Below are 12,473 nucleotides of genomic sequence, written 5' to 3' on the forward strand. Positions count from 1 at the left end.
AGCGAAATAAAGCCAAATCAAAAAGCAACAAGCACTTACCTTCACTTTTAGGGGGAACAAAGTGAACACTTCCATCACTGTTAATCAAGACGGAGTCTAAACACAAATATGCTGAAAAACAGATATTAGAAATATTAGAACTAGGGAGAAACTTAAAACCTTGCTGGCATAAACTTATGTGTGACTAGACAACCCAACAAACAACTAGATTCTGAAATAGATCACATATGAGCCACTTGTAGCTTTGTGTTACAGGCACTTTTGAAATGGCTTGATTATACTTTGATAGTCATAATACAGAAGTTATGCAATGAATTACTGACTTTACAGTTTGTTTATAACCAATCTGTATTGATTTGCTGGTATGCCATTACATGACTTCTCAGACAGCTAAAACATTTGCTTGAGAATGTCTGTAGGGAATATCAACATGCACCATGGAAAAGGCAGTTCAACTCTGGCAACTCAAACTCCCCCAGATTTCTCACCTGTATGTGTAGCAAATGACATTCAGAATGGTAGTATTAAGACATCCAGAGTTAAAATTAAATACAGTCTAGCAAACCAAGGGCATGATCCAGCCTTCCATGGAAGGGGATCACCATAGGACTCATGGGGCCCCTCATAATCCCCAGCTCCTCCCCCAACATTCCACAGAGCACTGGCCATAATTTATATGCCAGACCAGTGTGCACCTCCCTCCTATATACCAATCCACCCTCTTCTCACCAGGGCCCAGACATCTATGTTTGCAGAAAGATGGAGCATGCCCTTAAGGTAAAGATAATGAAATATATTAATTTAAAAAGAAAGTAAGAGAAGACTTACCTGGATAATTGATATATGTTTCCATAGTAAGCAAGCATTCATGGCATAAAGCCCAGAGCTCATAGTCTTTCAATGGTTTACCATACTGTGTTAAGAGATGTTTCAGAAAGACACACTGAAAACAAAATGTTAAGGACAGTTAAGAGACAGAAAGCATTTCTGAAGCCAAATTCACTGGCATATATTAATCTATGTGCATGTGTAGACACATACACAAGCCATAGTTAGGTTCTTGCATATATGTCGGGGTATCTCAACACAGAAATACTAGTATTTTTTTCAGTTTCCCCCAAACTTACACAGTGTTCTGTGGTATGCTATAGAGTCAAAGCTTTCAAATGATCATGGTGTACAAAGCAATATTTTCCCCATAATCAAAAGTGAAACTAATAGATGTATAGAAATATCTAGGGAAAGTCCACAATTTAACTACTGAAGTCTACTGGTATGCTACTGGTTCCAGAGCTTGGAAAAGTTACTTTTTTGAACTACAACTCCCATCAGCCCAATCCAGTGGCCATGCTGGCTGGGGCTGATGGGAGTTGTAGTTCAAAAAAGTAACTTTTCCAAGCTCTTCCTCTGTGGAACTGTACAATTATTACAGAGTCTAGGAAAAACAGGGAAAGTGTCTCACCATCACTATTCAAACAATGATTTGGGCTCCTATTTATTAGCTATGTTAGCTAATTTATCATTTAAACTCCCCATATGTAACTGCATTTCAAAGGGTCTCAACTTCTGAAATATGATTAAGTTCAAATTAAGCTTTGAAACAGAAGTAGAGAATAGGCTATTTTTGCCCTTAATAAAATTGCAGTCTATTCTTTGCAACATGTCAGAATCTCTTCAGCTATATCTTTCATCTCTAACCTGCCTGCTCTACAAACCTGATCTACCTTGGCAGCTGTGATTTGTATATCTTACTTTAAAGGCTTCATCACCATTTAGAGCTCTCCTGTGGAACAAGCAAAACTAATACGACAATGGAACCAATTACCTAGAGAGGTAGTGGGCTCTCTGACACTGGACGCATTCAAGAGGCAGCTGGACAGCCATCTGTCGGGAATGCTTTGATTTGGATTCCTGCATTGAGGAGGGGGTTGGACTCGATGGGCTTATAGGCCCCTTCCAACTCTACTATTCTATGATTCTATGAATATGGAAAGGTGAATATTTTGGACCAAGCCTTTAATTCCCAAAACGTACCCTTATCTTATTCTTTATTTACTCAAAAGGCAGTGTTTGATGCTCCAGTATGAAATCATAGAGATCAGCAAGACTGTTTTTGTGGCATGGTTCTAAAGAGCTCGCTGCATTTAGTGCAGTATTTCATGAAACATGGCTTGTGCGCACAATTTTTTGTAGTTGTTACCAAGAAGTTTACTGAACATAAATTACATGTCGCTTCAAATCCATATTGTAGCCCTGTATAGATGTACATCTTTCCTGATCCACCAGTTAAAGTTATCTACCTTCTATGTATTCTTGTAATCATAAAGCAGGTGTCAAACACTTCTGCTCTATTATTATTCATACTTATCTTTATAGGCAAGCTGTATAAACTATAATGGTTATAAAGGAATAAAGTCAAAACCAAACCCTGGAGTTTAGGGTTGTTGTTTTTTAAAAAGGACCTAATTCTTGCCACTTTTCTTTAAAGCACATTTGCTTTGTTCCTTTACTGAAAAGAGCAAACATAATTTTACTGCAAGTCCAAATGTTCAGATGCTCTTTCCACAAGTACATCTGAAATGCAAGACATTTAGAACATTTGCAATGGTTATAAGCAATAAATGTTTATTGGAAATTGGACATGTATAGAGCACAATGAAATTTTAAATATCAGAAAAAAACAGGATGGGGAACCTATATCACATGGAGGGCTGCATTCCCATCTTGGTAACCTTCTGAGAGTGGCATGCCAGTGTTGGGCAGCGCCAGAGGTAAAAGTGGGTGGAGCAATGTACAGCACAGTAAACTACTTTCTCCACACACTTACACACCCTTCTCTACCCTCCATCAAGGCAAGCAACAAGCATTATCACAGCTCAAGAACACATTTCAGCTAGGTAGGAAGGGTGCAAAGCAGGGCCAGTGACAGGAGGTGTGGCATGCAGAAAATCCAAGGACCAGATAGAGAGGCTTTGAGGGGCACATTTTTAGGTTCCCCAACCTTAAGGTAAAGGAATATATAACATTATTGGGAAGGAGGAGTTTGGTCAATGAAAGAGCACACTAGTTTACATGCACAAAGATTTCAGGTTCAGTCCCTGACATTTCAGTTTATTATTAATAACAACAAATTATCCCAAAGACTTCTGCCTGACACAATCATTAAAAGCCCTTCTTGGCTTATTAAAGCTTGCCAAGGAGGTATGACTGAATGGATCCAGGGTGTGGTCAACACATCTTTGTGGGAGGGAGTGGTCCCAGATGCCTTGAAAGAGGCAGTGATCCGACCGCTCTATAAAAAGCCCGCCCTGGATCCATTGGTTTGTGACAACTACTGCCCAGTTGCAAATACCCCCTTTTTAGGGAAGGTGATTGAGAGGGTTGTGGCGCAGCAGTTGCAGGTACTCTTGGATAAAACAGATTGTCTTGACTCATTCCAATCTGGGTTCAGGCCTGGTTATGGAACTGAACTGGCCTGCGTCGCCCTGATGAATGACCTTTATCGGGAGGACAGGGGGAATGTGACCCTGTTATTCTTACTTGATCTCTCAGCGGCTTTTGATACCATTGACCATGGTATCCTTCTGAGCCAACTTGGTGAGATGGGTATTGGAGACACTGTTTTACGGTGGTTTTGATCCTATCTCCAGGGGCGTTTTCAGAGAAAAGCATTGGATGATTGTCTTGGCAGTTGTGTTGTGGGGTGCTGCAGGGTACCATCTTGTCCCTAATGCTGTTTAATATCTATAAGAAGCCCTTGGAAGTGGTCATCAGCAGTTCTGAGGTAATGTGTCAGCAGTATGCTGATGATACTCCTGCTCCCTTCCTCTGTAACATCTGAATCAGGAGAGGCCGTACAAGCCCTGGACAAGTGCCTGGACTTGGTGGTGCGCTGGATGAACGCCAATAAATTGAGTCTGAATCCTAGCAAGATGGGGATGCTGAGGGTTGGTGGTTCCCGAATTTGGATAATTGGCTTTGGATGGGGATGTACTCCCTGTGAAAGAGCAGGTTCATAAGCCTGGGGTGCTCCTGGATCCATCTTTGTTGCTAGAGGCCCAGGTGACCTCCATGGCTAGGAGTGTCTTTTACCAGTTTTGGCTGGTAAGACAGCTGCAGTCGCTTCTGGGCTGGGATAGCCTGACCATTATTGTCCATGCACTGGTAATCTCCAGGTTGGATTACTGAAATTACAAGGGCTACCCTTGAAGTTGGTCTGGAAGCTGCAGCTTGTACAAAATGCAGCAGTATGACTACTCACTGGAACAGGGTATCGCCAACATGTTACTCCGCTGCTGAAAGAATTGCACTGGCTGTCTGTTATCTACCGGGCCAAATTCAAGCTTCTGGTTCTGGCGTACAAAGCCCTAAGCAGCTTGGGATCAGGAAACCTGAAAGATCGTCTTACCCCTTATATATCCAGTCAATCACTGTGCTCTGCAGGTAAGGGCCTCCTGCAGATACCATCTTATTAGAAGGTCTCTTTAGCACAACCTAGGAAGCAGACCTTTAGTGTTGTGGCACTAAATTCCCTCCCCTTAAATATTAGACAGGCACCATCTCCGTTACCTTTTCCACACCTACTGAAGACCTTCCTCTTTCAACAAGCCTTTTAAGTAGAGACCTTATCCCAGTCTGCATCTGTGTTGGAATTATGTTTTTAGATGTTTTAAAGCCTTTTTTAAAAAAATATGTTTTAAAGGATACTTTGTTTTAATATATTTTAAAGTATTTTGTTTTTAAGATGTTTTAGAGTAGTTTCTAGTGCTGCTGTTTGCCACCTTGGGCTCCTTCTTGGAGGAAGGGTGGGATAGATATAGATATTCATAAAATAAATAAATAAATAAATGCCTAACATTAAAAAAACCTGCTACATTAGATGGACCAAAAATGTGATTCTAAGCAAGAGAACATATCCTCTTAAACCAACCAACCAAGGGCCATCACAAAATGTATCACTGGCAGAAATACAAAAAGAAACAACCAGCTTTGAAAAAGAGGGGTAATCCTTAAATACCTCTAAGACGCTCATAAAGCCTCTTGTCAGAGTCCCTTAAAAATAGGGCAGATTTCACTTGTTTTAAATTCAGTCAAGCATGAACTACACAGATGAGAGAATTCAAAATGGAGTATCTTTTTAAAATAGGCCTAGCACATTCAAGTGTTTACACTTTGGTCTTTCAAGTAAACAAACATCTAACTCATGATCTACCTTAGCATTAAGTCCAAACCATAGCTAGTGGCTTGTTTCCCCCAAACAAAGCATGAGCAGTAAGCCAAGAAAAAAACTTTGGTTAACAGCTTATGGTTTGTTTGGAGAGAGAAAAAACATGAGCCCAAGTTCAGACATAACACTAAGCCAGACCACGGCTTAGCTCCAGGCACTGTGGCAGCAGTGAAGCACCCATGAATTCAGAAGCATGCATCAGCACATTGTGAGTTCACTTTCAAACCATAGTTTAGTTTAACTATAGTTTAAGGTGATGACAAATCAGATGTGGTTTTCAGTTTAGGGTTTAGGTCACTGGCACAAAGCAATAGACAGAATACATATACAAGCTGTAGCTTCCCATTATAAATGCCATAGCAATTGCATGAAAAGAGATGACATACCAAGACTGGGACTATGTATGTTACAGAAAAAGGATATCCAGTAACACTTGAATTGATAAAGTGTTTATTTGTGAATTGCAAAGAAGAAAAATCATTTAAAAGAAGTCTAAAGATACAGTTTTGAAGCCAGTAAAGGTTTGGCAACATTTGGCAAAGAATAAAGTAAGTAAGATTATAGCATTAAGGAAGACATATTAACCCATAGGGAAATGCAGAGAAACATTATTTTGGGGACAAAAGAGAACATCAAAAGCAATTGAATGGAATCCAATATGAACAAGGAGGGGCTTTCTATTTTCTCCAGTGTCAAGAAAATGCTACATATACAAGCACTACATTTTCAAAACCATCCCCAGCACTGAAGAAAATGAGGAAGCTCCTGCCCACATGGAAATGCATGCAGTGAAGCCCCCTGCATAAGGAGTTGCATGATCAAAGTTACAAAATAAATGTTGTGCATCTTATGCCAAATTGAATTACCAATCTAGGAAAGTCATGTCACCATGGAAAGTGTTTTTGCTTGGCTTTGCAAAGACTCTGAAAAATTAGTGGCAGTAAGTGAATTTGCAGTGGGTGAGGAAAATCTGAAAGTAATGGCTATGTACTTTATGGCAGTCAAAATCTCTAGTAAAGGATAACTAAGCACTGATTGCAATATATATTTCAGTTCAAACAAAAATGATAGTATTGTTTATAATAAAGTTGCTACATTATGATTTCACCTTTTCCTATCATTGTATATGACAAACCTCTGTATAATTGCCAGAGTATCCTCTTTCATGACAAAATGTTAACCTATTGAATCTCAACATCCTTCTGTAGAGATAATTTCAAAGACCACTGTCATTACAAAAGACTGCTGATACCCAATTCTAACATGCTATCTTAAAGTCTCCGCCATGACACAGCAGTCTCTAAGATGTCTCACATCTTCATCTGGCACCAAATAAAAAGTTTAAAAATGCCATGCCACAAGAAACTCTGGACTTCGCTTATATGACTCTTCCTAGCTGTGAACAATTTCTTATATAAAATTAACAAAAAGAAAAGGAAGGCAACCAAAACACTCAATATTGAAAGCTTTGCTTTCTGCAAAAATCACAGCTCTTATGTACCTTAGCTTACTCAAGCTCATCCAAGCAAAACACACACATACAGAAAACATCTGCTTGAAAAGTACTCTTCTCCATCTCTAAGGCAGACAAGAGAACCCTTAATATTGTAAAAACTGACTACAAGAAATTTCATTCCTATATGTTAGCCAACTCAGCAAAGAACATATCCTTAATGAATCTACAACTTTTAATATCTCATTGTGAGGGATGATAATGCGCACAGTATATCATAATACAAGCAAGAAATAATGACTGGGCTATATAATAGCACCTATGTTAAGCTGCTTTAAATTCCTCCACATTGCAGCTGTTATTATGAAGCAAGTCATCACCACTACTGGTACATTTTTTTCATAAACCTTTATTGGACATTTACACTGGCATAGGGGAAATTGCTCAACTGCATGGTAAGGCACTACATAAGTAGCTTGCCAAGCTACATGAAACCAACTTAGCTGTAGACAAGAAGCAAGGGCATTGATTTCCTACAAAACTGACTGCAAAATGAGTGACTCAGGATAATTTCTACCTGAAGATAATCACCTTTAATTTATTCTAACAGTATAGTGCAATTTAGATCTATAGTACTACATCAATTCAATTAAAGTTAACCATACAAATGTCAAAACATCAAAGGTTCACCAACAACATACCTCAATTCAGATCCTTACTAATTAAATCTTTGGTAATAAAAAAAAGTTCTCAGTTAATTCCTGCTGCGGACTATAGCACATGCAGCTTTTAAGCTGGTTACAATATTTTCAAGGAAGATAATACTCCCCATCCCCAAAATTAACTATGCCCCTTCCATGCTATGCCACACACATTTAAGACAATGTTTAAAATGAATGTTCTGTTTTTACTACCTGCTCATTGTTTTTCATTTTTGACTCTCTGCCTCCATATTGTGTATCTTCAATATAACAGGCTATCATCTCACTGTGATTTTGTTCTTGAGAACATAGCAAGCTTGAGCTACATTCATATTCATTAAGTGCTGTAAGCACTGTGGTCATTCTGTTAATATGCAGCAGACAGTTTTCATTTGACCTTGCAGAGGTTTCTCTACAATATTCCCATGATTTATGTTTTTTTAATATTTTGTGGCCAGAATTTGATTTCTCTAGTCCATTTAGTATACCATTGTTGTTTGAAGTTCCAGAAACCACATTATTGTATGGAAGAAAATATCCCTTTTTGTCATCACAGGTTGGCTTTTTGTGTTGATAAGATACCTCTGGGCTCTGGAAAAAGTCTTCTAACTTATTATTTGGTCCCTGGAAATATGTTGCTTTTAATCCAAGTTCATTATTTCCATCACACTGACTTGATTTTCCTTCCAACGCAGGATTCTTATTATTATTGATTAGAGACAATGACTTGGGTTGTAATGGGCATTGTTTCCTTGTTAGTGGTCCACTGTGAGTAAGGAAAGGGATGAAAGTTCTTGGGTCTGTCTCAGATTCAGAAGGTAGCTTTGGAAATGTTTTTACTTTCCTCAAGCAGTTTCTTTTTGATGCATCTCCTTCCAATTCACTTGTATATGGGTTTATGTTTAACAGAAGATTCACACACTTCTTCTTATATTTTATATTGCTGTTCACCTCTTTACATTTTGTGACCTGAGCTGAAACATACTGACAGCAAAAGCTTTCATTCATAGGGCTGATTTTAATTTCTTTTATATCATTATTTCTGTCATTCATGATATACATGCCAGAAGAATTCCCATCATTAACAGCAGTCAAGTCTTCTACCTCTGGAGATGAATGTTCTCTTAAGTTGTAATCTGTGCACTGTTCATAAGGTGAAATCCTCTCATAGACTTTTCCATTCCACAAGTTATCACAACTGTCTGGATGCAAAGACAGATGTTCTTATTAAAAACATATTCAGTTTTTCCCCCTCCATTTCCTCATTCCACCCTAAGAACAAGCAACTTTCACTGATATTACAGGAGTATCGTATGTTGTCTTACAGTTGGAAGGAGCCTACTATAAAAAGTTAAATGTGAAATGTTGCCTTTTTAGAAGGAACCAAACCATAGATGACTTTCCATGTAGGATCCCAAAGGCATTTCAAAAAATCTTCCTCCTCCACTGTGACAGACGGTTAAGTATTTATGTGCTACACAGCAACTGGCTACACAGCCCATTGTCAGTACAACAGCCCCATTCACTTATGTGCGAGTCTGACAACCTCAACATACAAAACCAGTACAATGCCAGAGGCAGGGGCTCTGCAGTTTTGTAGCAGTTGTGCTTCATCCTAAGTACTGTACTTGCTAGCATAAGAGCTCCTATAATTATAATAATGTGTTTTAAAGTTTGCTTTTATGATGTTTTAAAGTTTGTTTTTATGATGTTTTAAAGCTTTTGGTGCTTTTGTTTGCCACCTTGGGCTCCTGCCGGGAGGAAGGATGGGATATAAATCAAATAATAAATAAATAAATAATCTCTGAAAACAGGAAATATCCAAAGACAGGTGCATAAAAATTCACTATAAATTAAAAAAAGGAAAACAAATTATTTCTACTTAATTCATCATCATCATCATCATGATAAATTATTTGGGTTCTGGATCTCCAGCTAGGAAAAAGTGTTCTTGATTCCATTATACAAATGTGCTACATTTAAGTACATAAAGTATACCTTGAAAGGTGCCAAACGATTCAATTGAGAGCACTCTTCTTCCAATTGCAGAGAGGCAATGGCAAATATCACTTGAGGAAGAAAGCTTCAGGTTCTCTTTACTCAACGATATGACAGTCTATAATGATAATTGTATAATTTAATAATTAGCTAGCTATCATCCAGGACATAGGCTTCAACATGATTCAAGAGATGAGCATTCCTTAGGAAACTTCAGCATTTTCCATTTGTGAAGCAAGGCCATTAAGGAATTGGAAGGTGACATAATTCCACAACTGCTACCTTTCTACAAGATTTAGCAGAGATTAATTTGAAATGCAACATTTTAAAATATTTTATAATGTTCACAATATGGTAATGGATGATTTCAATTAATATTACAACTAAATATTAATTATGATTACAGTATCAACTATAAAGATATTTAATTTAGCTAACTTGTCTGCTATTTCCTAAATTATTTTTTTCATTACAATTCTGTCCTTTCTTCTTTTATGAATTAATAGTAGACTCCATAGCCATCATTCACTGAATGTTCTACATAGGCTATTTTTTTTCCTGCCTTCACGTCGATCCCAACTTATGGCAATCCTACAAATAGGGTTTTCATGGTAAGCAGTATTCAAAGGTAGTTTACCATTGCCTTCCTCTGAGCCTGAGAGGCAGTGACTGGCCCAAGGTCACCCAGTGAGCTTCATGGCTGGGGGGGGATTTGAACCCTGGTCTCTCAGGTCCTAGTCCAACACCTTAACCACTACACCACACTGGCTCTCTGCATAGGCTATATGCTCTACAAAATAGTACAGAGCCACATTTGAATGGTAAAAATGTATTAGCAACCAAAGTAACCTTATTACAACAGGGCAGTTTCCAAGAAACAGAACTGTAGTTAGGACTATTGTGTGCAGGTTATTCTCCAAAGAGTTATACTTTGTTCTTGATTCCATAATTTTTACGGTATGTACAATACCAAATTATTGGAGTTCAATGAAGCAAGTCAATCAAAAGTTTTAAATAACAATCAGCATTTAAAACGGTCGATATGGAAATCAATGCTTAAAACACATTTGATTGGATCCAGACTATGTTAGGTGCCGAATCTACATACAGTTGTAAGTTCCACTGAATTCAAAGGGACTTACTTCTGAGTAGGGATGCACAGGATTCCACTGCTAGTCACACTTTGTTCTCAATGAAATCATTGTAAAAAGTTAGCGATTATTAACAAGTCCCACTAAAGTTAGTGGGAACTAAGTAGTCTAGACCTTTGAGTATTTTATCCCACTAGGCTGCAGCTAGGTGCCAAAGTCTTTTTCTAGATCATGGATATTGACTGCTAGAAAGAGATGGGCAAACTGTTAGGAACACAGGAAGCTGCCTTATGTTGAGTCTGACCCACTGGTCCATCGGGCTCACTGACTGGCAGCAGCTCTCCAGGGTTCAGAAACAGTCTCTCCCAGCCGTACTTGGAGATGTCAGGGATTGAACCGGGGACCTTCTGCATACAAAGCAGATGGTCTATCACTGAACTACAGTCTTTCTGGAGGTTCAAAAGCCCCAAAGTATTTTGTTCAAATCCAATTTGGAGCATGTTTTAGTGAGAGACATCTCAATGGCCTACACAAGTTTGTCAGCGTGTATTACTGCTAGATATCTTCAAAACACCAAGGACCTGATGCTTCCCAAATAGGCGCAGTCCGTGCGCACAGAATTCCCACAAACATAATAGAACCCAGATATCTTTCCTCATCCTGGGCACATACGCAGGCTGTTATGCCAGCCCAGACTGTTATGAGAAATGAGGTATCTGTGCAAACTTCCCATATGGCTGTGTAGTCCTCCCTCTCTGTTTAGCCTGATATGATGCCTGCAAAAGTGCCAAGGTGAGGAAATAGGGCTGAGTAATGACCTATAGGGTGGGACTGAGCCCCAAATATTTTAATATCAAACTTGCAACAAATAGTTTAATCTGAACCCAAAGACAGTAATATAAGCCCTCAGCTGTTTTCCAGGTGGAGAAGGAAATTTCCCCAGATGTCTGGGGAAACCACTTCTCTCCTATAATCAGTGACAACTATAATCTCTGCAAAGAAAATCTAGTTATCTAGCCGTTACCCCAAAGACAATGTCATTAAAGCATTAACCTTGTTAATGTTGATGAGTAGAAATGGAAAGCCCCACTACCACAAACAAACAGAGGTAATTTTCTGCCCCACAGACATTATAAAGCATAATCTACATCGTTTAGTCACTTTAAAAATCAGTGTTTCTATTCTTTTTCCAACACAAGTTTGAAAACGTTGATAATATTCCAAATGTTTCATGTAATTAGCCAGCCACTGAAAATTCAAGTAGAAAAAGGCATGAGAATGTTTGCTATTCCTATGGTTTTTTACTTTAAATTCATTAATTCGATATTTGAGGAGAACTAAACCTCTTTAACTATGTTTAGAAAACTGGGTATTAGTTCTATCAGCTTTTGGTATATGCATATCTGCATATTTTTTGGGGAGGGGGGACAAGAAAAGATGACACAGGTTTGCTTCCTGCCCCCCCCGCCATATCATGAACACACTGAGTTTGCCTAAAGGGCAGTGGCTAAGAGGATCAATAATGAGGTGCAATAAGGAAAAAGAAAAAATGGTGTCTTTCTTCAACCTTTTAGTTAAACAATACATATTTCCTTAATGCTTGCTTATACCTCCATTCATGTTTTAACATATCCTGTGTAGCCCATCTTTCTAACATGTTAATTTGCCATTGGCCAAAAGAAACAGCTAGCATGTAGAAAATTGTCAAGTGTCCAGTTCCCTTGGCTGGAAACAAGGCTCCATCCTCTTGGAAATTCTGCTGAATATGAATATGAAAGAATACAAGATCTCTTTCCAAAGTGTTTACTCTTATTTAAAAAAAGAACTATAGCTTCTAACACAGAAGGTTATCAACTGTGCCTAGCATTGTGTAGAATTGTGTGTATCACTTGTGTTTCTATTATGCATTGCTGACTGCTTTGTATTTTAGCTGTCACTTTGTTTTAAATAGTTTATTGTGTTATTGTGTTAAATAGTGTATTGTGGTATTGTGGAAATATTGC

General features: G+C 38.4%; 1 protein-coding gene across 5 annotated transcripts in view; it reads right to left on the bottom strand.

Annotated features, from left to right (window-relative positions):
• Window positions 1–12,473, bottom strand: part of KNDC1 (kinase non-catalytic C-lobe domain containing 1) — a 104,108-nt gene that overhangs the window by 44,157 nt on the left and 47,478 nt on the right. For all 5 annotated transcript variants that reach the window (XM_061635588.1, XM_061635590.1, XM_061635589.1 and 2 more), the window contains 4 exons: window positions 9,380–9,497; window positions 7,595–8,583; window positions 829–943; window positions 40–111 (listed from right to left, as the gene is read on the bottom strand). In XM_061635588.1, the coding sequence (XP_061491572.1) occupies window positions 40–111; window positions 829–943; window positions 7,595–8,583; window positions 9,380–9,497 (1,294 nt within the window). The remainder of the gene's footprint in view (window positions 1–39; window positions 112–828; window positions 944–7,594; window positions 8,584–9,379; window positions 9,498–12,473) is intronic.

The sequence above is a fragment of the Rhineura floridana genome, chromosome 7 (assembly GCF_030035675.1).
Source record: "Rhineura floridana isolate rRhiFlo1 chromosome 7, rRhiFlo1.hap2, whole genome shotgun sequence".
Taxonomy (NCBI): domain Eukaryota; kingdom Metazoa; phylum Chordata; class Lepidosauria; order Squamata; family Rhineuridae; genus Rhineura; species Rhineura floridana.